This window comes from Brassica oleracea, chromosome C3 (genome assembly GCF_000695525.1).
Source record: "Brassica oleracea var. oleracea cultivar TO1000 chromosome C3, BOL, whole genome shotgun sequence".
NCBI classification, from domain to species: domain Eukaryota; kingdom Viridiplantae; phylum Streptophyta; class Magnoliopsida; order Brassicales; family Brassicaceae; genus Brassica; species Brassica oleracea.
Window position 1 is genome coordinate 45328570 of NC_027750.1, and position 22091 is coordinate 45350660.

The window sequence follows — 22091 nt, forward strand, 5'->3', positions numbered from 1 at the left end:
TGATATCACTCAAATTACCTTAAGTGATTTGTACTCTCTCAAATAAGAGGTTGAGTTGTAGTACTTAGGGATCGAATCCACAAGGAGCTGGGACACATAAAAGATCTTAAACTGATTATAATTAAGCTAGGTCAATTATGGAAATAGTAAATTGCAGTGGTGAAGAAGGTAGTTGTTCTTAGGGTTTCGATTCAGATAATCATGATTATAATAGTATAGAAGCTATAGTAGTTTATTGAATATTCTAGAACTCAAACAAAGTAATAAACTATGAACTTTCGTTTGTTTAGAATATCTATTGTTTGGATCTCAGATCTCAACTATCGTTTGTTGATCTGGAGAAAGTGTCGATCGATGCTATCAATGATCGATGCTATCAATGGATAGTCGATCGATAGACCTAGGTGTTTGTCGATCGATGTTCCTTCCAGCAAGCTTTACCGAGCGGGTTTGACTATGTTCACTACGCAGATTCGGAATAAGATCTTCTTCGCTCCCTTTTCATTTATTCAAGTTATTATCCGGGACCTCAAGAAAAGTTAGGGTTTCTTGGTTTTCCTCCGATTACGGAAATCGACGGTATGCATTTCGGTTCCCACAACAAACAAATATGAGGATAGAGGATCGCCCTAGCGAAGGCCATGCCTGCCTTAGACGCAAGCACGAAGCAATGTTAGGACGGTTGGCTGGATGTTTGTGGATTGCAGCAGTTTATAAGGAAGTCCTAAGATAGTATATCGAACACTTTGGTTATATCGACCATTGACCAACTCCATAGCTAAAGAAGTGTTTTCCACCAAAAGTCTATATTATACAAAAGCAGTTTGGTTATGGACAATAAAATTTTGTAAAATTAGCTAAGCCGCTTTACCAAGAGTCGAGAGAAAACTTTGTAGAAGGGGTTGAAACAGGAAATAGAACGGTGTTCAGAGATGCGATTAGATCCTGTGAACTTTGGAACAAAGGCGGGGATAGTAGAGTTTGTTGTTAAAGGTAGGAATCACTATCTGAAAAAATGAAAAATTGAGCAAGTAACTTCCTCGTATGAAATCCCAAGACGCTTTGTAGAACCCAGAAGTCAGACCATCCGACCTGGCGCCTTATTAGGGTTGGGCTTTAAGAAGGGCTGTTTTATATCTTCACTAGATGAGAGAACAAGCATTTGCTGATGATGCTGAGAATTTGATCAAAAAGCCGAGAGATAGCATAACCAAACTTTAGTGGATTGAAGGTGATTATTTGAGGCCGGAAGTAGACCAAGAATTGCCTTAAAGTGGTTAATAGAGTGGGAGCTCATCTCTAAAGGGTCTGAAATAATAAGTTCATCGGCCATCACAAAAGATCTGATTGCACTGTAACTTGCTCTAGTCTGGCATATGCAATGGAAGTATGTAGTGTTTAGGTTTTCCTTTGTTAACCAGTTGATTCTAGATTTCTGTCTAAATAAACATGTAACGACCCGGTTTTCTTAACCGGTTGGTTTGATTTCTCTTTAATTAATTTGGACTCAACCAAACCATTTGTTCAAAAAAAAGGAAAACAAACCAAGCCATCGATTTTCCTTTAACCCTAACCGTGTGTATATACATATATAATTTGTTCCTTAAAGCTCAGCCTCCATTTCCATTTAGATCGTGGAAGAGAATGAGTTGATCACCATCTCCATCTTCTATACTCCTTTACGATCAATTCCCATCTCTTCATCTTTCGGTTTTGATGGCAATCAAAGGAGGAACACCATCAATGTCACCAAATACATCGATAGCCACAACCGGAGGCTTGTTCTTCGCCAATCACCACCGTATCCATCGTTGCTGATGTCCAGGGAGCCATCGTTGCTTTTGTTAGTGTCGTTTAGCGGAGCTGAGCTGAGACATGGAGGAGAGACGAGCGACGGAGCTGCAGCATCTCATCACCGCCGCCACCGTGTCTCACCGCCACCGTCACCGATCCACACGACCATCAGTGGTGCCCCACCGGCGGTGCATCCCATGTCACCGGAGACGTTTCTGTGTTGTCAAAGATTATGTCGTGTGGTTAACCAAGGAGAAGCGTGAGATCTTAGGGTAAGATTACCTCTTTCTTGGGCACCAAGGCTCCTCTCTTCCATGTGATTAATCATTTGCCACCTTTGTTGCCAACGTGAACTTATGTCATGGTTTCATGTCTTTATGCATGCACAATTTTGTTATGCTCACGTGATGATGGTGTGAAGCCGAGACCGGGTGTTTTATTCTCAAATCCGTTTCAGTTTCCGATCATGGCAAAGGTGAGGGTCTTTTCCCGAGCTTTCTTACACGGCTTAGGACCTCGAATAAGTATAATTTATTCCTAATGTGTTCCGTCTATGTGAAATCGAGTCTGTCATTGTTTGTTTAGTTTTTAGGTTTTTTGCTTAAACTGGATCTAGAGTGTTAGATGGTTCAACAATGCTTGTTCATTTATAATTGATAATATATATATAGTATATTGAGGTGATTTGGATGTTAGCCGACCATGGGTGTATCGGCCGGAGACAATAAATTGGGTGTGGTGGATGTTGCGGCACAGCGTAGTCGACCTGTTGTGCCAAGGCTTAGAGGTCGATAAATCGTCTACGGGCGTGTGTTATCGAGCACATATTTGGTGGTGTTTTTGGCCTGTTAGTGGGCAGCGAGTGTGCACCTCGCTAGGACCATTGTTTGATCTCTGGGTACTTTAGGTACCGTGTTTGTAGCGTGTTAGGATTAAATTATATTTATTCGGAGTGCTCAGTCCGGGTCCATGAACTTCGGGTTTAGTATCCATACCTCACTGAGTGACTTCCGCGTTACTCACCCCTCTCTCTTCCCCATTTCAGGTGAGACTGACGAGTATATGATATTTGGACGGATTGGTGCTACTGAGCTTTTTATTCGGATTTTTATCTGGGCTTAGGGTGAGTGGAGTCGTGTATATGGGCTATTGTGTTATTAGATATTGTTGGTGGCACGCTGTTCCCCAGATAGGAGGTGACAGGTGTCATAATTTGGTATCAGAGCGGGGTTCCGTCCCGGCCCCGACCCGGGATGGCGATTAGGGGATTCGGTTTTCTAAGTTTCTTAAAAAAAGTATAAAATAATTTATATATATAAATATATAATAATAAAAAAATGTTTGCGAAGTTCTTTTAGCACCATTCTCTCCAGTAATTACTAACTCAATTGTCTCTTTCTATGACGATGAGTAAAATCATCCTCATTCATCCTTCGACTAACAGGGTTCTAGCCAAATGTTCAGCACCCGATGGGTGATATCTCAGTTCGTCAGTTTTCTCATGAGTTGCCAGTTTTTCGGTCATGATTCCTAGATTATCCAGGAATGAATATGTGACATTTTTGCTTCCACCCTACTTCAAGCAATCGTCCCACGAGTTTTTGTAACTGGAGATTACGTGGTGTGATGTATGAGCCATTGGTTGGCATGTGTTGCTTTGTGTACGAGTATATTGACTATTTTGGAGGTATATTTGGTTTGTGAACTCGTGAGGATCGCTTTTTGATTGGGGGGCGGCAGCTTGCGTTGTGTTGATATTGGAGTTGGTTTTGTTTGCTAGTTGTTGGCATTGTTGATTGTTTCAGATATGTGTCAGTTCAAACAGCTTGCATGGGACATGGGAGCTATTTATATTCATTGCAGTGTACACTTATGCTCGGAGGACTGATTTTTTGGGGAATCGTCAGAGATGGAGTTACGGTTTTACGATGTCATCCTTGGAATGGATTGGCTGTCACGACATCTAGTAGTGTTGGATTGCCTGAGGGCAAGAGTTGATATTGCTGGAGCTGATGGGAGTTTTTATTGCATGCATGCTACATGCTCAGGAGTTGATATAAGAGCAGAAGGATTTTTGGCGACCATTTTGATGCTTAAGAATGTTGGACAGTATGAGATGTAGGATCTTCTGGTTATTGCAGATTATAAGGATGTATTTGTGGCCTTTGGAACAGCCACCACAACACACATGAGACATTCTTACGATTGAGTTGGAACCAAGGACATCACTTGTTTCACGAGTTCTACATCAATTAGCGGCAGCAGAGATGATCGAGCTGAAAGAGCATATGGAAGATTCATCAGACATGGGTTTTATCAGAACGAGTACTTCACCGTGGGGAGCATCATTATTTTTGTAAAGAAGAAAGATGGAAGTTTCATTCTTCGTATCGACTACATAGACTTGAACATGGTATCCTCGTATTGATGAGTTGTTGGATTACCTACAGGAGGTTCATGGTTCTTGAAGATCGACTTGGCATCACGACACCACCAGATTGCGATAGATGACGAGGATGTGCGGAAGACAGCCTTCCGTATTAGGGACATTATGAGTTTGTGATTATATCATTTGGGTTGACGAACACACCCGTAGCATTTAGGAAACCTATGAATGACGTTTTCGTGAACACTTGGATAAGTGCGTGATTGTATTCATCGATGACACCCTGATTTATTCCCGGAGTGGAGAGGAGCATGCTAAGCATTTATGGATTGTGCTAGGTAAGCTTGGGGAGAAGAAACCGTTTGCTAGCTGAGTGAGTGTAGTTTCTAGCAAAGGAAAAAAAATGGATTTTTGAGTCATGTGGTTTCAGAAGCAGGAGTTAATGTCGATTCAACAAAAAAAAAAAGAAGACTACTACAGTTCCAGAATGGCTGACACCTAAAAGGTACAAAGATATGAAGTGTTTCTATCATTGGCTCAGTATGAAAAAGGTTGTAGCTATATTGCGTTGTGTTATCAGACATGTCAGATGGTTATGTCAGAGGATCAGGTTCCTTTCAGGTTATTGTTGAGCTTGCTTTTTCCGGAGTGGAAATGAGGCCTGGTGATTATGGATGTTGTTACTGGATAGTCGATTACCGCATGTGGAAAGGATGCCACACGTGTAGCCATGGATATACTTACCAAGACAGCCAATTTCCTAGTAGTTAAGAAGACATACAAAGTTGATCAGTTGGTATAGATTTACATCAGCGTGATTGTGAGGTTGCATGGAGTTTATGTCATCATTGTATCAGATCTCGATTGGAAGCTTACGTCTGCATTTCAGAAGGACAAAGGTCCATAAGAGTACGATTTATCAACCACAGATTGTCAGTCAGAGAGGACTATTTTGAGCATCTACATCTAGCAGAGTTTTCTTACATCTACAGCTATCGTTCGAGCATTGAGATTGCACCATATGAGATTCCTTATGGTAAGCCTTGATGTACACCATTTTTTTGGACCAAAGCGGGGGAGCGACGCGAGTTAGAACTATTAATGGTTCAAGAGACGGTAGAGCTAATGAACATGCTCAAAAGTTTAGTTTTTATGAAGCTCATGATCGTTAGATGATTTATGCAACGAAGTGCCTTAAGGATTTGGAGTTTCAAGTGATTTAGTATACCTGGAAATAAAGACATTTCAGGAATGATCTAAAACTCAGAAGCTAAAGAAGCCTAAACCGAGTATATGGGATCATACCCATCGTAGAGCGGATTGGAGCAGTGATTTATAGATTGGGATTATCAGCTGAGTTGTCAGACTTTCATTATGTGTTCCATGTGTCAGTATTGAGGAAGGTTGTGAGAGAGCCAGAGCTCATTCTGCAGCAGCGCTACCAACTGATCTTGGTAAAAAAAAATAATAAAAAAAAAAATTGTCTGCACCTTGTTAGGCAGTACAGATTTTGGATCGGAAAGTGAAAGAAATTTAAAAAATGATGACTATGTTGATCAGAGTTTGTTGGAAGAAAGAAGAAAGACGAGATCCTGGAGAAGATCTGGGAGACCGAGAGGCAGATAAAAATATATTATCCATAGTTTTTTTTTAGGAAGGTATTGGACAGCCGGTTCAGAATTTGAATTCAAGGACGAATTCTTTATTAGTGGGGGAGAATTGTAACGACCCGGTTTTCTTAACCGGTTGGTTTGATTTCTCTTTAATTAATTTGGACTCAACCAAACCATTTGTTAAAAAAAAGTAAAAGAAACCAAGCCATCGATTTTCCTTTAACCCTAACCGTGTGTATGTGTATACATATATAATTGGTTCCTTAAAGCTCAGCCTCCATTTCCTTTTAGATCGTGGAAGAGAATGAGTTGATCACCATCTCCATTTTCTATACTCTTTTACGATCAATTCCCATCTCTTCATCTTTCGGTTTTGATGGCAATCAAAGGAGGAACACCATCAATGTCACCAATCACATCGATAGCCACAACCGGAGGCTTGTTCTTCGCCGATCACCACCGTATCCATCGTTGCTGATGTCCATGGAGCCATTGTTGCTTTTGTTAGTGTCGTTTACCAGAGCTGAGCTGAGACATGGAGGAGAGACGAGCAACGGAGCTGCAGCATCTCATCACCGCCGACACCGTGTCTCACCGCCACCGTCACCGATCCACACGACCATCAGTGGTGACCCACCGGCGGTGCATCCCATGTCACCGGAGACGTTTCTGTGTTGTCAAAGATTATGTCGTGTGGTTAACCAAAGAGAAGCGTGAGATCTTAGGGTAAGATTACCTCTTTCTTGCGCACCAAGGCTCCTCTCTTCCATTTGATTAATCATTTGCCACCTTTGTTGCCAACGTGAACTTATGTCATGGTTTCATGTCTTTATGCATGCATAATTTTGTTATGCTCACGTGATGATGGTGTGAAGCCGAGACCGGGTGTTTTATTCTCAAATCCGTTTCAGTTTCCGATCATGGCAAAGGTGAGGGTCTTTTCCCGAGCTTTCTTACACGGCTTAGGACCTCGAATAAGTATAATTTATTCCTAATGTGTTCCGTCTATGTGAAATCGAGTCTGTCATTGTTTGTTTAGTTTTTAGGTTCTTTGCTTAAACTGAAACTAGAGTGTTAGATGGTTCAACAATGCTTATTCATTTATAATTGATAATATATAAAGTATATTGAGGTGATTTGGATGTTAGCCGACAATGGTATATCGGTCGGAGACAGTACATTGGGTGTGGTGGATGCTGCGGCACAGCGTAGTCGACATGTTGTGCCAAGTCTTAGAGGTCGATAAATCGTCTACGGGCGTGTGTTACCGAGCACATATTCGGTGGTGTTTTGGCCTGTTAGTGGGCAGCGAGTGTGCATCTCGCTAGGACCATTGTTTGATCTCTGGGTACTTTAGGTATCGTGTCTGTAACGTGTTAGGATTAAATTATATTTATTCGGAGTGCTCTGTCCGGGTCCATAGACTTCGGGTTTAGTATCCCATACCTCAATGAGTGACTTCTCCGTTACTCACTCTTTTCTCTTCCCCATTTCAGGTGAGACTGACGAGTATATGATATTTGGACGGATTGGTGCTACTGAACTTTTTATTCAGATTTTTCTTTGGGATTAGGGTGAGTGCAGTCGTGTATATAGGCTATTGTGTTATAAGATATTGTTGGTGACACGCTGTTCCCCAGATAGGAGGTGACGGGTGTCACAAAACATTTCTGAATCTCCATTAAGGAAGACCATTTTGAGTGTAAATCTCGTTATGTTTGATTTGTTTGAGTTAAAGGGTTCTGTAACGATTCTACATGTGCAAGTTGAAGCAAACAGTAAGTTTCTGAAATTTTTTTCTGAGTTTTTGAAAAATTATTTTATTTTGCCGGGTAAGATTTTTACTGTCTAGAAAATAAGATAAGTTTCTGCTCACAATGAAAAAAAAAACTTTCTGAAGATTTTCTTCTTAACAATCTCCAATCCAACCACTTTTACTAATTGATACATATCAACGTAAATCTTTATTTTAAATAGTCTTCATTAGGTTTTGAATATACTCCATGTCAGCTGCTAATTGCTGCACCTTTAATTTGTCTTTTTGGGAACAAATATCAACTTCTTCATGTTTCAACTAAATCAGTCATCTTTGTTTCATTTGCTCCAGGTTCAGCAATATCTCTATAGAAACCAACCAAACTATTTCGTTTTGGAATTGAAAATGGTGTTGATATGTTTTTTTTTTTTACCTCCAGTAACAGACGTTTTCCATTGGGAAATTATCGCACGTGTTGTCGGCCACTACAATCACCTACTCACATTAACTTCTGTGATCATCTCAATCATGCTACCTCCGTTCCCGAAAGTAAGATGTTTAAATTTTTTTTTATTCCACAAAGATAGATTTTCTATATTGTTAAGGTACTTTTTTATACTTTTAAAAAACATTAATTGAAAATATTTGAATTGATTAAATTTCATTGGTGGAAAGTTATTGTAAAGTGTATAATAAAGTAAAAAATAATTTAAATTATAAATATTTATTAAATTCTTAATAAACTTGTATAGTTTAAAAAATTTTATTTTCAAGAAACAGAGAAAGTATCATTCTTGAAGAAAGTATTCAAATTTGATTTTGTCTTTTTTTGGTCAAATTGCTTTTGTCTTTCAAGATAACAACTCTCTTTGATTAAATACTGTTGTTATTTGTACAAATATATGTATATATATAAAAATCTTTTTTTTTTATTCACTCGAATTGCACCTCTTCGCCACAGTCAAGCACCTAGTACCGCTTACGCGGTTAGGCGTCCGAGTGTTTGAACAAAGCTCTAACATCATATAAAAATCTATAATTAAATCTCAAAATCACTTACAATCACCGCAAAACTTATTTTAGGTCCCATACAATTTCAACATGGGATTCATATTAAACATCCTTTTAGATTGAGTGTAGACAAAACTAAATTAATTGCATGACCGTTGAAGTTTCTAGAACAAGTTCATTCAATGGGCAGTCATGTTCACTCATAGCATTCCATACAAACTCTTCTTCAATTAACAAATGAGTCATCTCTCTAAACTTTCTCATCAAGTATTCTCTCCCTAGCTTTGTTTGCCTGCAAGATTTCCCGAATACGTAGAACAAATATCAGGTCAAATGTTTAAGATATATAACAAATGATTAAAAACAAAAAAAAGAAGAAGAAATTTACACAGTTTTAATCACCTCTTTGGTCCAATTGGTGAACCCAACAACAAGAAAGAGGATTAGAGTTTGTAGTGTTGATCCTGAGACTAAACCGGCCCAGAGTCCTTTCCCATTGAAGTGAAGATGAAAACACAATAGAAGTCCAATAGGAATACCAATGATATAATACGAAGCTATGTTCACATAAGCCCCAATTTTCTGCCACCCTGTTCCTCTCACAATCCCTGAACAAAACATATTTGTTTGATAATCACGAAAATCTAAAATGACTGTTCCTGATCAGAAGAGGAGGGGTTAAGAAAGGCTAACCGGAGAGGACGATCACGAAGCTGTCCATGAGGATTGAAATGCAAAGAATGGGAGTCATCTTGGTCACATAGCGAGTTACTTCCTCCACATTGCTGTAAGCATAAGGCCATACATTCCGAGATAAGAAGAGAGTAGAGCTCACAATGACTGATTCAACAGCTGCAATTATAACTGCGGCTGAAGCAGAATCATGAGCCCCTCGTGGGTTCCCAGCTCCTAGCTCATTCGCCACATTGGTACTAACCAGTAACGAAAATAAAAACAATTGCTATTTTGGAATTCAGGATTTGAGAATTAAAGAAAAAAAATAACAAACCTCGCAGCATCACCGATTCCATTTACCAAATTGTAGTGCAAAGTAGAGGTCGTGAGACTGTTCAAATCCAAAACTTAAGGCTCAGAAAATGAAAAAATTGTAGGTAGAATAGTATATAGATCAATAAATATGTCTTTTTTTGGTAAAATAATAAATCAATATATATATATATATATATATATATATATATATATATAAAGCACTACCAAATCGAGATAACCGAAGTTTCGAGCTTTGAGTTGGGAAGAAGACCGGAGAGCAAAGTTATCACCTCGAAAGCTAACCACTCAAGGCTAGTGAAGGAAACAAAAACACGTGTTAAATTAAAGATCTCAAACCGAATAGGGTTGTATTGAAAAAGAAAAAACACAGAAAGATCCATCGAATATACTAATCAAAGATCTCAAACCCAAAACTCAGACCAACTTAGTCACTGATGACCACTAGATTTACAGACTTACCAACACATCATCGCAGAAGGAACCGCAAATTGAAAGAAGATTTTCGTGTGAAGAAACGCATCCTTGGACATATAAATCCGCGTTTTCAAGCACGTTTGAGAGCGTTTCATGTAAACCCAAAGGAAAACCGCGTTAAGCCAGTAGGAGATACCGATAGACACAGCCGCTCCTTTGACTCCAAACTCAAATCTGTGAACCATTAGCCAACAGAGAGGAACATGGAAAGCGAGAGCAGCTAGAGAGCTCAACACCATAGGAAATATTAAGCTTTGTGACTGAAAGTATCGAACCAGCGACTCGAGAACCGAGTAACCGAATAATGCCGGTATGAGCCAGAGGCAGTAAACAGATGCTAACTCAGCTACTTGACGGTCTTGGTGAAGAAGAATCAAGATCTGGTTCATGAATATCCAAAGAATCGAAATCGGAAAAGCGATAATCAAGAGATAAACCATTGACGTGAAAGTGTAGGGTCCGAGCTTCTGATATTGTTCTGCTCCAAATGCTTGGCCACATAGTGTTTCCAATGCACCTGAAAGACCAAACTGTTGTATACAAATGATTAGAAAGTCACAATAGAAATAAAATAAAGAATTTACTTACGAGGATACCAAAGCCGGTGACGTTAGCAAATGAGCTTCCAAGAGCGATTCCGGCAAGGGAGAGTTCGTTCCGGTGACCGACAATCATCGTAGAAGTTGCTTGAAGAAGAAACTGAGACATGTTCACGGCGACCATTGGAGCAGCCATTGAAGCAACTTTCTTCATCTTCTCCCATCTTATCCTCTCTCTCTCTTCCTCTGATTGTTGTTTGTTCTTCACCAGTAATGGAGCTTCAGTACACTTCATCTTGTTTCTGGTTAGAAAATATGGGAACTTGGGTCAAATTTATTTACTTTAGGTTTTGTATAAATGTGATCTTAAAATAGTCACGCTGCCCGAAATAATAAATAGACACGTTGCAAATAAATTGATTTATGTGCAGAACCAAAATCGTTTCGACTTAGTCCTCTCGTTCATTGAAAGAGATAGGTACTAACTTTACATCAACTAAGCATGTGGATAAATCCTGACAAGATAAAGAAAAAAAAGCCCAGGACAAAAGCATCCCATTTAATGTGCCCGGCTAAAAAGCTTAATACGCATACCATGTGGTAAATCATGTCGGCTCTTGAATCCAAACACTATAAATTTTAGAATAGATTATACCCCTATTCGTTTTACCAACGCGGCGGCAACCAGGATATGGTTAGGGCGAGCACAGCACAATCAAGATAAATCTGTTTTGTTTACTTAGACGCTGCGGCAAACAAAAGTCAGTAACGAGAACGCTGAAAATATCAGCGACAACGGCAACTCCAGTTTCCTTCCTTCCGATTATCAGCTTGCGACTGGCGGCTTCTTTAAAACTTTCAATTTTCTTCTTTCATACGCTAATTGTTGGCCGTAGCCGCCACAAGCGGCGTCTTTAAAACGAACAGGAGTTATGTTTATTGGATAAAACGGCTGAATCTGGACTCTTTGGATAACATAACAAAAGTACAAGATCCAAGCTCTCACTTATGCTTTGCGACGATCTTCTAATCTTTATTGATGGAAATATAGCTTCAGTTCAAGGCGTCATCCATGTACTCTGTAAATTTGAATCTTTATCTGGCTTGGCTGTCAATTTAAATAAAATATTTTTTTAGCAGCTAGAAACAGATGTGATTTATTCTTGTACGAGTTTAACGATGGACAAAACTGTCCATAAGATATTTTGCAGTCTATTGTGTCCCAAAAAAATTTTCCTGGCGAATTGTAAATTGTCCATGGATTTTATCTATTTTTAGCCATGGTATATGAGTGTTTTAGGATATAATTATTTTGTTTTGGAGTCGTTTTAGCATATTTACAGGTTCAGGAGTGTTTTGGAGGAAAGTTATGAGTTTGGTGCATTTTGGAAATAAAATAGAAAAAATTATTTTTTAGCATATTTACAGGTTCAGGAGTGTTTGAGAGGAAAGTTGTGATTTTGGTGCATTTTGGAAATAAAATGAAAGAAAGTCCGTAGCTAACCATCGAACCAGTCTGGAGGTCGACATTCAGAGATAAACATCGATCGATGCACATCCTATGCCGTCTATCAACAGCGAAGCACACAAGACCCCGACTAGGTTTCCAGCCGACTTAAATCCCAAGTCACACACATTTACAGAAATACCCCAGGAAAATTTTTACCTAATATTTATGTGCTCTGCCATTGTTCTAGGCAATACACGCTTTCATACTTTCTTACCTTTCCCAACAAACCTATTTAGAGTTTTTAGTAGTTTGGAAAGAAGATCCAAGACTCATTCAGATATTTGTATTGGAACTCCAGTATTTCTAACTCTATTCTATTTATGCATTTTATTCAGTTATCTTTTATGATTTACTTTGCTATGTCTGAGTAATTCATCTATTAGATTTATGGTTCAAACAGGTTATGAGAGATTAATCTAAAATATAGAATGGCTAAGTTGTCAGTGATATCCATCAATTGAATTGCTCTTATTTCTTATGTTCTATAATAGCTAACTAGAACCATGATATTAGGATAATTAGGCGCAAACGACAACTTGGTCTTTTACAAGAATTGATTCATATTGAAATAGGATTCCTAGAAACAAACGACAGTTGATCTAGGAAACCTAGTAAACCATTCGAATAACACTTTTAAACCTCTTCGAGGTACCATTGATCGATGCCAGTAAGGTAACATCGATCTACGGTCATTCCGTGTTGATATAGCGAAAGCTGAATATTTGACTTTAATAACTAATAGACTCACATGCGACAGATTTATATCTTTACATTAGAAAGTTCGAGTTCTAGAATATCCCACAAACATCTTTAACTTATATATCATTATAATCCTGATTACATGAATATAAACCCTTGATCTAGCGGTTTCTCATAAGTGTTTACAAACTTCAAACCAATCAACTGAACAACTGCCTTGTTCACGTTGCTTGCTTATTTACTTTTCTAATAATTTACATAGCTTAATCACAGCTGATTAGGATCTATTGTGTGGCCTAGCTCCTTGTGGATTCGATCCCTAAGTACTACAACTGAACCTCTTATTTGAGAGAGTAAAAGTCACTCATTTGGGTAATTTTAGTGATATCAAATTTAGCGTTGTTGCCGGGAAGCTTTGATCGCCATTAGATCTTATCTAATTAGATTTAGTCTAGGTTTTTCTACTGTTCAAGAAATCTGATAAAAAAAATTTCTTGAATTCTTTCAGGTGCATGCCCAATAGTACCAGAAGCAACAAGGAAAAATCATTGTTATTCTCAGACCCTGCACATTTGGAATGCACGATCCGCAAAGAGAGACGAGCCGCATCGATCAACAACAACCTCAGTTCGTTACAGATACTTCTCAGTTAAAGTCGACCGATACTACTAATCCGTCGATCGACAGTTGTGAGCTACCGCTAATCGACACTTCTATCCGAACATCGATCAACACCCGTCCGCGAGACATGGTTGCGACCTTAATTTTGGTGCGAGATGAAAATGGAGACCTTCATGGCCAGGAGGTTCATATGCGTAATGCAACAAGTCAGAGGTTAGATGATCAGAGGGATGTAATTCCTGATCATGATGCTGATGCCGCTGCAGCTGCTCAAGCTGTATACGAAGCTGCTCGACCCAGAACGTTGGCTGAGTACAACCGACCAGACCAATACTACGCCAACAGATCTGCTATTCGTCCTCCAGCAATCCAGAGGAACAATTTTGAGCTGAAAGCCCAGTGCTTTACACTTGTGGCACAGACACCATATTGTGGTCTATCACAAGAGCATCTTATAGACTATCTAGAGCGGTTTGAGGATCTGGTTTCTGCCATTAAAGCCAATGGAGTCCGTGAGGACTATCTCTTTTGCAAGCTCTTCAAGTACTCACTATATGGAGAAGCTTCGCATTGGCTTAAGCAGTTACCGCCAGGATCTCTTACATCCTGGGTAGACATCAAGAACGCATTTCTGCGTAATTTCTTTGATGAATCACGTGTTGAAGACTTAAGGAGCAAGATTGGGACATTCACACAAGAGCCTACAAAATCATTCAGAAGCTCCTGAATCATTCAAGAATGCATTTCTGCGTAATTTCTTTGATAAATCACGTGCTGAGGACTTAAGGAGCAAGATTTCTACATTCACACAAGAGCCTACAGAATCATTCAGAAGCTCCTAGATCTGATTCAAGTCCTATCAGAGAGATTTTCCACACCATGAATTCAATGAAGTGCAGCTGCTTAGCATTTTCTTCAGAGGCATCGCGCTGACATATCAGATGGCTCTAGACACTGCTAGTGAAGGAAACTTCAACACTAGGAATCCAGAAGAGGGTTTGAGACTTATTCAGAACTTGGCATCTAGCAATAGCACCAAGAACACTGATTTTGAGAGGAGAAAATCGGCCACCCTAGGAAAGGAGGAGATGGACGATGTTAAGGCTAAGCTGGATAGTGTTCACAAGCTTCTCAAGAAGCAGGTTAGCTTTGCAGAGGATATAGAGGCTGTAGATGTCGAAAGTGACAGAGAGTTCAAGGAAGATGTGAACTTCATCAGTGGTACTTGTAGTAATCCTCCCGAAGGGGTAAAATGGTCGAGATCGACAAAGTCGGAATTTGGAGCCGAGCTTTTGGGAATCAAAGTATAATCAGTAGTGTTGAGTCTTGATCATATAAACCTTGACAAGATTTAAAGAAAATAGAAGATTGGTCGAGCATCAACTTGGTGGTCGAATCGCAGGCGATAAAGATCGATCGAGAAGTTGTGAAGTACGAGGTGGTTGAATAATTGATCGTGAGTGAACCATGAGTCGAATATTCCACTTGACCATGGTTATACAATGTGATAGAGATTTATCAGAAGGACTTTTTGGGAGGATAACATTTTTGGAGCACGACGTTTTAGAAGCTCGACGTTTAGGACAATGACGTTTCCGAAGCACCACGTTTTCAGAAAAACTTCTTATGAGTAAAAATTTATTTTGGAGACATAATAAGTCGGAAGCAGGACGAAAAGTAAGCACAACAGGATCGAATCACAACAGGGAAACCCGAAATTTGACAAGAACCTTAATTTCGGTATTATGGAATTTTTCGATCAAGCTGAAGGGTCGGAAAATATTTACCGTCAAGGTCAGAATTCAGTCTAGAGTTTATTAAAACTATATTGCGCATCAGAACGGAGCGGATAAATATTCAGGATTGATCGCGAGTCTAAATATGTCGGAAGGGCCAAATTCAGACGAATGAACCGAGAAGCACAAGGTGGCTCAACGCATGGGATCAGAACGTGGTGTCAACTGTCTAGCAAGCTATATGTCTACACAAGCACGAGGTGTCGCCGCACATGGAAGTAGCACATGCGGCTTGACATGTCGGGGCACGAGGTGTCGCCGCGCATGCAACCGAAGCATGCTGATCGACATGCACTCCAGGCATGCATCCTGACATGTGGGAGGAGATGTGTCATACTGCATGAGACCCAGGTCATGCAGTCCGCCATGTCTGCGCCGTGTGTCTCCGCGCATGCGACCGGAAGCAAGTGGGCTGAGACACAGTCGCTCTTGTGGCCTCTCCTTACTGGCCAATGACTTCTATAAATACCCAACCCCTCCCTTTAGTTTCAAATGTCCATACCACACTAAAGCCACTCCAAAACGTGGGTAGAAAGAGAGAGAGAGAGAGAGAGAGAGAGAGAGAGAAATAAAGAGGGCGATTGAGAGTTTTGTAAAGTTCCGAAGACCGATACTCCACCGAGAACACCAGTTCCGTCCAATCGACGATTCTCTACAATTGTGATGCGGAAGCTCTGTGCAAATTAATCTGTCCAAACCAGTCAGTTTATTTAAAGATCAAGTAGAGGTGCTGCCCAGATTAGTTCAGATCATTCAAAGTTCTGAAGTTCGATACTCTACCGGGAAGTCCGAAGAACTGTCTAGAAGCTAAAGAAGGTTCTGTCCGAGTTCAGATCATTCCGTCCAGGCCTGTCAGTTTCTTCATGATCAAAGCAAGGTTCTGTGCAAGTCGAGATCAGTCCAGTCAAGACATCAAGGTTGGGTTTTGGCTAAGTCCTCTCCGATCAACCAGCTGCTTCTCGCCTAGAACACTGTGAGTTGGCTTGTTTGAATTCCACTTGGAATTAATGTAGTTTTGTGAGTTGGTTTTGTTTGAGCTCTACTTGGAACTTAGGATAGATCGAGTTGCATATAGAGTAGAATGCTCACATTATTGCATGGTAGAGTCGTTGGGGTTATTATATTTATGAATTGAACTCAGCTTAGCACATGCTAAGTTGAGATGAAATGGAATTATGACTGAGTTAATAGCCTGATTAGGACTAAGGCTAGGATGCATCATATTTGCTATTCTTGCGTGTTGATATGTTTAAGTGTAGGTTCCCGTTATTTGTAAAGATAAATTCATAGCAGGAGGCCGAACTATCTGGGTAACGGTTTGATTGAGTAGATTGATTGAGTAGATTTAATTAAATGCTTGCTCGTTTAATTAATCTTGTTGATTGAGGTTAGTCAACTCTTGGTAAGGGAGTGACTAACTGGTTGACTTGTTTAGTGATGATGTTGTTTCATACTTGATTAGATGTTAGTACTAAGGATCCTTGGCCATATAGGCCTGATTACTGGTACTAGTGGTTAGTGTTGTAGAGAGTGTAGTTAGAATCCGGAACATTAACCTTAGGTTAGGTTCTGGTTTGTGTTTGTGTTGTGAGAGAGTGTTGCCATATAGGAGGTGCGTAACCCGTCCATGCTAGGCATGTTTAAGGTTGATTAGTGTTTCTTCAAACACGTACCAAGCGGGTTCAAGGAAACTCCTTATTCGCTGGATCGAGAACACTCAGAGAGACGGGGTCATGGCCTATTGCTGAGTGGTTACACAACGGGGTAGTGACCCGAACGTACTGTGGGCTGTCTCGCGGTGAACTGAACTTACTGTGGGCCGCGATCATCTTGTAACAACCGGCAGTGCCCGAACGTATTGGGGCTGTCGCTCGGTGACCCGAACGTACTGTGGGCCGCATTTGGTTGAAAGTTCCTTCTCCTAGTCTTTTTGATAAGGAGATAGGATATTGTCGAGGATGATGCAACACGCAGTCACCAGGGCCCAAGTTAGAGTGTGGTGTAAAGGGTTGTGGAACCCTAGAGTATGTGTAGCACCGAGTAGGTGTTACGAGTTAGACTCGAATCGTAGTATCTTGGTATTATGATTGATGATTGGAGATTGGTTGTTGCCTTGTGATATACAATGGATTTTACCCAATTTTATCCATGGTATGTAGGTATTTTAGGAACTATTTATTATTTTTTGGAGTGTTTTTAGTATATTTACAGGTTCAGGAGTGTTTTGAAGGAAAGTGGTGATTTTGGTGCATTTGGAGATAAAATGAGACGAAGCCCATAGCTGACCATCGAACCAGTCTGAAGGTCGACAATCAGAGACAAACATTGATTGACGCACATCCTGTGCCGTCGATCGACAGCAAAGCGCGCAAGACCCAGTTAGGTTTTCAACCGAACCAAGTCACAATACATTTACATAAATACCCCTGGCCGATTTTAACCTAATATTTATGTGCTCTGCTATTGTTCAAGGCAACACACGCTTTCATACTTTCTACTTTTCATGGTAAACAAAACTTAGGATTTTTGGTAGATTTGGAGAGAAGATCCAAAACTCCTTCAGAGATTTGCATTGGAACTCCAGTATTTCTAATTATAATCTATTTATGCATTTGATATACCATGGATTTTATCCACTTTCAGCAATGGTATAAAGGTGTTTTAGAGTATATTATATGCGTTTGGAATATGTTTTAGAATGTTTTCAGGTTCAGGTACGTTTTGGAGAACATTGGTGATTTTGGAGCCTTTTGAGGTGCAGAACTGCACAGACGCATCAGATGTTTAGATATGGATGGAGACCTTCTCCATGGTGCGATTGAGCCGATAACTTGGCACAAAATATAGATTTGAGTTAGCTTTCCAATGCCACCGGTTTGAGGTTAATCCAACGGTTAGATCTGACGTTAAGCCTGTTTTTCTGAAGAGTGGCCAGTCTGCCTTGCGAGAGGAAGCTTTCGGAGAGATGAAGGAATGTTGATCGATGGTATAGCCTTGGTGTCAATCGACGGTGTTTTCAGAACGCGGGCCAAGCATATTTTAAGATCGACTAAATCCCAGAAGCAACTACAAATTACCAAGATGCCCCTGGACGACTTGAAACCCTATTTATGTGTGTGTTTAAGCCATTGTTGACGGCTACACTTCATTCTATTCATTGTTCTTAGTTTTAGGTTTGAAGAGAAGAGATGAACTCCTTCAGAGTCTTCTTGGAACTCTATTGGTTTCATTATTCATTCTATTTCATCTATTCTTTCTATGATCTTTTGTGACAACTATAATATCTGAATAGATCCACTTTCTAGGTTTAGGGTTCATTAGGGTTCCTGATGAATTAGCCAAAACTATGGAATTTCTAGGGTGATAATTAGATATCCTTTAATATAATTGTTCTTACTGCTTGTGTTCTAGAGTCGCGAACTAGAACCTTGAACTTAGGATAATTAGGCGCACGCGATAGCATGGTCTATTACCTGAATTAATTCTCTTCAGCTAGAATTGTTAGAAACAAGCGACAACTAATTTAGCAAGCCTAGTGAACGATTTAATCAGATCGATAATGATTTTCTAAGGAAGCATCGATCGACGCTAACTAAATAGCATCGATCGACGCTGGATCGGTATCAACAAGCGACAACTGAAATACTGGATTTATCACGATAAGACTCGCATGCGAAAGCTGGATATATTTACATTAGAATTCGAGTTCTAGGATTTTCATCACATACTGTTTGCATTCTATATCTCTATAATCTTGATTGCCTGAAACCCTGGGTCTAATAACCATCCTTCCATCAAACAAACTCACTATTGTTTATTGAACAACTAACTTGTTCAACTGCTTGCTATATTTACTACTTTATAATCTATTAGCTTAGCTTAATCGTGATTGATTGAGTTTATTGTGTGTACACGCTCCCTGTAGATTTGATTCCTAAGTAGTACAACTGAACCTCTTATTTTAGAGAGTAAAAGTTACTCTTTAGGGTAATTTGAGTGATATAAAATTTGGCATTGTTGCTGGGCAACATGGATCACCATTAGACTCAATTTGTCTGATTTTGTCTAGGTTTTTCAATATTAGTATATTTACATAAATTTTTTTCCTCTGTTCCATGTACATGATATCACTCAAATTACCCTAATGAGTAAATTACTCTCTCAAATAAAAGGTCGAGTTGTAGCATTTAAGGATTAAATTCACAGCGAGCTAAGGCACACCATAGATCTATCTAGTTATGTAGTTAAGCTAGGTTGAATGGTTTAAAGATAAATTAGCAGGGGTGAACAAGTAATTGTTCGATTGATTGATTGATTGGGTTTTAAGACAGATATGGGAAACGTAAGACTTAGGGTTTTTATTCAGACAATCAGGATTATAGAGATATAGACTACTAAGCATATATGGAAATTCTAACATCTAACAACGGGGTGTCGATCGATACACCTTTCATCCCGTCGATCGATGCAACTAATGAGTTGTCGATCTACGTTCCTTCCAGGGAGCGTTACGCACGGGTTTGACGTGTTCACAAGGTTAAACTAAATCAGCTTCCGCTTGTTTAGGTGAACTACTCAGACATGACTCAGCAATCCATAACAACAAGATAAGAAAACTGCATAAAATAGAATAGAGTAAAGAAACTGGAGTTCCAATCATAAATCTCTAAGACTAAGTATTTTGCTGTATGAAAAGTAGAAAGTATGAAATCTTGTGTTGCCTAGAACAATGGCAGAGCACATAAATATTAGGTTAAAACTCGTCAGGGGTAATCTGGTAATTTTTGTGAGACTTGGGCCTTAAGTAGGCTGGAGCTCAATCTGGCTTCCGCGTGCTTCGCCGACGATCGACACCACAAGATGTGTGTCGATCGATTTTTGCATTCGCCCATCAATCGATGCTCAACTTCGGGCTTTGTCATTTTCTCTCCAAAATGCACCAAAATCACCACTTTCCTCCAAATCACTCCAAAACCTGAAAACATACTAAAATACTCCAAAACAACTATAATGTATTTAAAAACACCGATATACCATGGCTAAAAATGAGTAAAATCCATGGTATATCAACACCCTCAGACTTACTCTTTTGCTTGTACTCAAGCAAAAACAATGAGCAGTCTCTCTAAAAAGTGTTTTTGAAACATCAAGGACTCATATAATTTAAGAACTTACTATCATCACCTCAACAATATTACAACCACATCAAATCAATCTTAACTTAGAAGTACTTTATATGCAATATCCTAGCTTAACAACCAATTCCATTCATCGAGCAACTTAACTAATCATGTCTGTGATAGACCATGGATTTGACCCATTTTTACCCATGGTTTATAAGTGTTTTATCTACTAATTATTATATTATAGAGTCTATTTAGCATATTTATAGGATCGGGAGTGATTTGGAGGAAAGTGATGATTTTGGAGCATTTTAGAGATATTTGGAGTAAGCACCCGAGATGACCATCGAGTACGACCATCGGTCGACATTGAGGAAGAATAATCGATCGATGTTCACATCTTGACATCGATCGACAGAGAAGCGCGCAGAAAGCCCGTTTGGTCTTAGCCGACTTAGAGCCCAAGTCTTCACCTATTTATAAGATTCCCCCTGATAAGTTTTAACCTAACTATATAAGCTTTGCCAACATGTTAGAGGAAAAGTGTGCTTTCTTGTTTTATTATTTCAACAGCAAAGGTTTTCTAGGATTTTTAGTAGATTGGAGAGAAGATCCAAAGAGATTTGTGATTGGAACTCCATTGATATCTATCTGTTTATTTATGCAGTTTTTATACCTTATTGCTGTTGTGAATTGCTTGGCCATGTCTAAGTAGTTCTCTTGTTAGATTTAGGGTTTAAATAGGTTATGAGGGATTAGCCCCAACTAAAGATTGCTAAGTTGTGATTTTCATCTTTAGGATTGTCATTAGTTCCTGTTTCTAGATTAGCTACCTAGAACTTGCCCTAGGAGTTGTAGACATAAGCGATAGCTTGCATCTCACCCTGAATCCATCCTAACTGAGATACGATTGCTAGAGTAGGCGATAGCTGATCTAGGAAGCTTAGTGAGCATATTCAATCCGCACATTAACGCTTGACCAAGAGCGTCGATCGATATTCCAATCGAATAATCGGTCCATCTTTCAACAAGTGTATCGATCGATATTCCTATAGAATAATCGATTGACACTGGTCAATAGACAAACCTAGGAAGCGAAAACCTAATGGTTTGTTATTAAGTGTTGAGCTCTATAATATCATGCATACAAATTATTAGGGATCTGTGGGATTATAATCCTGATTTCCTGAATAAAAACCCTAAGTCTAGCTATTTCCATTTAAGTACCAAAACCCCAATCAATCAATCGAGCAATCACTTGCTCACAAACCTGCAACTTTACATTTTAATCATTAAACAACCTAGCTTAACTATTCTGATTAGATTTATTAGGTTCCCTAGCTCCCTGTGGATTCGATCCCTAAGTACTACAACTGAGCCTCTTATTTGAGAGAGTAATTCACTCTTTAGGGTAATTAGAGTCATATCAGTCTGACTAACCCCTCTACTGACCTCATTTAGTACATGTAAATAAAAGGTGCAGCCTTTACCTTGGGAGTATCGATCACTGAGCACATGGAATCAACTCAAGCAAGTATCTGGACCTACAAGTAACCCTCTCTGATTTCCCTTCTCTCTTCTCTCTTCTCTGAATCCGATTTTTTTTATTGGCAAAGTTGTAGGCGAATAGTGGGGTCATTGATAAAGTATCTACCCTTCGCTTCCAAGCAATGTGTGATCATTCATTTGAATTAGAAAAGTGGGGTCAAAGGTAATGTACCTACCACTCTGCATCTCAGGAAATCATTTCAATCTTTT

At 39.4% G+C, this 22091-nt stretch overlaps 1 protein-coding gene across 1 annotated transcript; it reads right to left on the bottom strand.

Annotated features, from left to right (window-relative positions):
* Positions 1-8570: 8570 nt before the first annotated feature.
* LOC106331787 (MATE efflux family protein 5-like) lies at positions 8571-10976 on the bottom strand. Its single transcript, XM_013770200.1, has 7 exons — positions 10634-10976; positions 10031-10575; positions 9776-9862; positions 9570-9626; positions 9254-9492; positions 8963-9168; positions 8571-8852 (listed from the first exon to the last, which is right to left on the bottom strand). Exons 1-7 carry the CDS (start codon positions 10877-10879, stop codon positions 8811-8813), a joined length of 1422 nt encoding a protein of 473 aa, XP_013625654.1. The 5' UTR covers positions 10880-10976; the 3' UTR covers positions 8571-8810.
* Between the last annotated feature and the right edge of the window lie 11115 nt (positions 10977-22091).